This window comes from Scardinius erythrophthalmus, assembly GCF_964197995.2.
Source record: "Scardinius erythrophthalmus genome assembly, chromosome: 1".
NCBI lineage: Eukaryota > Metazoa > Chordata > Actinopteri > Cypriniformes > Leuciscidae > Scardinius > Scardinius erythrophthalmus.
This window is the reverse complement of record NC_138221.1, coordinates 78,191,589-78,195,717: the sequence shown is the minus strand read 5'-3', so window position 1 is coordinate 78,195,717 and position 4,129 is coordinate 78,191,589. Positions and strand designations below refer to the sequence as shown.

At 37.8% G+C, this 4,129-nt stretch overlaps 1 protein-coding gene across 1 annotated transcript; it reads right to left on the bottom strand.

Annotated features, from left to right (window-relative positions):
* Positions 1-2,887: 2,887 nt before the first annotated feature.
* On the bottom strand, positions 2,888-3,889 carry LOC308694610 (trace amine-associated receptor 13c-like; the record flags this gene model as incomplete). Its single annotated transcript, XM_081372219.1, has 1 exon — positions 2,888-3,889. The coding sequence occupies one exon, from the start codon at positions 3,887-3,889 to the stop codon at positions 2,888-2,890; it is 1,002 nt and encodes a 333-aa protein (XP_081228345.1).
* Positions 3,890-4,129: the final 240 nt, after the last annotated feature.

Genomic DNA, 4,129 nt, shown 5'->3' with positions numbered 1-4,129 from the left:
TTGCCTGACCCATCTTCCATCTGTAACTACCTGAATTTGAATCTAGCTGTATTTTTTTCATCCAGCTCGACAACTTTACTCAGTTTTAAAGTTTTATTGCATTGGTAACCACCCACATAGCAACATTTTGACGTCCCAGATCCAGCCCACATCTGGCATGTGGAATGATGCGTAGGATTTGCGTCAGAAGTGGCGTACGGATGAAACATAGGACGTGTGTACGCACAGAAATATTTGGATTTTTAAAACCGTGCGCACGCACATCCTACGCAGTTTTCCCTTAATAAATCACAATCAATTCTAAATGTAGCGCAGCTTTTGCGGCTTCATGTCACGCCCATAGTTGCCCATAAATAGACCGTGAAACGCCCACAAGTTAATATTCATCGATTGCAAAATCATGGCAAACACAGAGGAAAACCAAGAAACGTAACTTCACTCACACGCAAGCGTGAAGCGCAAGATCAGCCATTGTGCCTCTTTACGCATTGTGATGGCATCATGGCATTTTATTACCATCCATTTGATAGCATCTGACAAGCTACAGATGTGTTCTGAGGATGAATTGCATAACATGCTAATATTATTGCAGAACATATTTATATATTTTTCCCAATATGTGTTAATTTGCATTTCTGTTGTAATCTTCGTTTGATTTTGTTTGTTTTACACTGCAGATCGATCAAACGGGTGTTTGTGTAGGCTGTTAATTGTAAGACTTGCTTTGTGAAGTCTTCATGTTATTTATGAGAGGCAGTATTGCCATTTCTTTTACACACCGATCTACAGGTTCACACACTTTCATGTGTTTCTTCATCTGCCGACGGTGTCGCCATTTCTCATTTCACCCGTTTTTGTGCGTACGCCTGGGTCAGAGTTTTTGTGAAGGACCGCACATTTTCCCCGTCAAGTTTGCTTTTTATAAATACCAATTATTGCGTAGAGAGCGGCGTACGCCTTCTTTTGTGCGTACGCAACGTTTATAAATGAGGCCCCTGGCCCTCATGCAGCGTGGAATGATGGCCCTTTGGCGGCTCACTCCTGTTTGTCCCGTTTGACTCTTTTTCTGTTCTCTTCTTTCCTTCAGTGATTCTGCTTCTGTTAAAATGGCGTCGTGTTAGTGGCCGCACACCGATTTCCCACTATATGATATTTCAGCAAAGCAACCTTTCTTGTCAAACTCTTGACTGATTTTGTCTCTCAATTTTTGTCATTGTGTCATTTTGTCTCTCAATTTTTGTATTCAATTTATATTAAGGTTGGTAAAGCACAAACACATTGTAGCTTATGTCATAGACTGAGAGAAGATTTATTTCCTCTGTTGTAATAATGAGTGAAATGACAGATCTGATGTTATATTTCACTCCTACATTGGTAGTTGCCAATCTTCTATAGTTTTATCTTTAGATTTTTCTATGAATGCTTACTATAGAAATATGCACCATATTCAACATATTAACATTGCAAAATTTGGTAACACTTTATTTTACAGTGTCCTTGTTATATATCCGAAAAATGTATTTACCATAGTAATAACAGTAAATTATTGTTAAAATAATTATTAAAATAAATTATTTTAAAATAAATTATTGTTTATAGTTACAGTGAAAAAAAAGTTTCCTCAAGGTCAGACATTTCTGATATTACTACCTTTGTGGGGACGTTTGGGTTTCCCAGAACACACACACACACACACACACACACAAACTGTGATTTCTAATCCAGGAACCATGTTTGAGAACTTTGGGAGCCTTGGTGGAAGAGTGGGGTAACATTTGCTAAGGGCTGTCCGGTCCCTGTACGACCAGAGCAGGAGCTTGGTTCGCATTGCCGGCAGTAAGTCAGACTTGTTCCCATTGCATGTTGGACTCCGGCAGGGCTGCCCTTTGTCGCCGGTTCTGTTCAAATTTCTTTTGCGGATGATGTTGTCGTGCTGGCCCCATCAGACCAGGACCTTCAGCATGCACTGGGACGGTTTGCAGCCGAGTGTGAAGCGGCTGGGATGAGAATCAGCACCTCCAAATCCGAGGCCATGGTCCTCAGTCGGAAAAGGGTGGCTTGCCCACTTCAGGTTGGTGGAGAGTTCCTGCCTCAAGTGGAGGAGTTCAAGTATCTTGGGGTCTTGTTCACGAGTGAGGGAAGGATGGAACGGGAGATGGCTACACCACATATGACTGCTTATTTTGATATTGTTCAGGGACTCACTGTTCCATTTCTTTTCATCAAATGTCTGCGGAACTGTTTTAGTTTATGTTGTTGAATCATTTTATGTTCATAGCAATTTTTATACATTAAGACATTTTCTGGAAATAAAAGCAGTTGAAAGTTAGACATCACTTTTTTGACCGAGTTTAGTTCTGTATGACTGTCCCTTTTTTGTCATTATGTTTTTGATAACACAGATGCAACATGACTGATGAAAGTGATTAAGCATAAAGCACATAATATCTACATTTACCATTTAGTTTATTTAATGAGCTAATTTAATACAATTTATGAACTAATTTCAGTTTAATTAATTGTTCAAATTGAACATCAAAAGCAGAAAACATACTCTCTGAAATAAAACAAAGATACATGTAAATTACAAATATAAATCCTACAAAGATAATCATATCCTTTATGAGTGACAGCTTTACCAGTTTTATTACAATGTATTACTCTGTAATTGAATTGGCTCTATCACTCTCTCTCCTCTCCACTATAGCTGGTGTGTGGTGAGCGCACTGGGGCCGTTGTACTGTGGCTGCTGTCACATCATCCAAGTGGTTGAGGAGAGATCCCCTGATATGATTGTAAAGTGCTTTGGGTGTACAGTAGTACATATGTAGGCGCTATATAAATGCCTCATTCTATTCTATTCTATTCTATTCTATTCTATTCTATTCTATTCTGTAAAAATATTGATCAGAGAGGATGCTGGCTGAAATATTTTCAGAGTTAAGATGAGTTTAACTGTCTTTTTAAACCAGGGATAAAATATAGCATAGATCAGAGGATTCAGAGATGGGTTTATGTACCACAGCCATTTTACAATAGTTATGACTATTTCAGAGTTTACCAACATATAACAGGTATAGTATGGAACATAGCCAAACACATAAACTACCACAATGATTCCTAATATCAGAGTAGCTTTACTCTCAGATTTCCTCTTCAATGAACCTTCTGTTACACATTTACCACCCTTCAGAGAGTTTATAACTTTCACATGCTGAAGTACTACATAGAAAATCCTCATATATAAAGTTAGGCATATGGTAAATGGAAAAATAAAAGTAATAAACGCATCAGCGATAAACACGAGATATCCCGCTCTAAAACTACAATGTCCATAACATATGGCAGGTATGGAAAAAATGTTTAAATATTTATACACAATTACAATTGAAAGACCATAAGAAAATGAAAAAGCCCAGCTCAGACAGATGCCTATTAAAGTTTTAGTTCTGGTTATTTTCTGTGGGTAGTGTAAAGGGTAACACACAGCCACATAACGATCGACAGCAATTAAAACTAAACTAGTGAAAGATGTTGTGGTGAGCAATATAAAGAATATAATATAAAGTCTACAGAAAGTTTCTCCAAAGTACCAACATCTAGCCTCAATCTGTGTGATGGCCTGTATGGGTATCACAATAAGTCCAATAAGCATGTCGGTCACAGCCAGAGAGAGAATAATCAGGTTTGTTGGAGTGTGAAGCTTCTTGAAGTGAGAGATAGAGATGATCACCACCAGGTTCAGAAACACAGTCCATACTGACAGCAATGAAAAAAACACATACATAATAATGTATTCATGTCTAGAGTATTCAAAGGTCTTGATACAAGATGAGTTGATGTCAGGAAAGCAGTAAAGAGTCTCATGATCCTCTGTCTCATAGGCCATGAGTGAGTCTCCTCATGTTAGGAGTTTGTTCTGCTCTCTTTCTTGTCATATAATTTATACAGTGTCTGGATCAGACGGCCCACCCATCTACTGCCCACTGATGATGTAACATTCAAGCGTTTTTTTATTATTTATTAATCATTTCTTATTTTAAATGTTTTTCTTGTTGAACATTAGCTATGAAATGCAATTAATTTCTTCAGTCCAGATTAGAAATATCTTACACTGTTTAAAACGTAA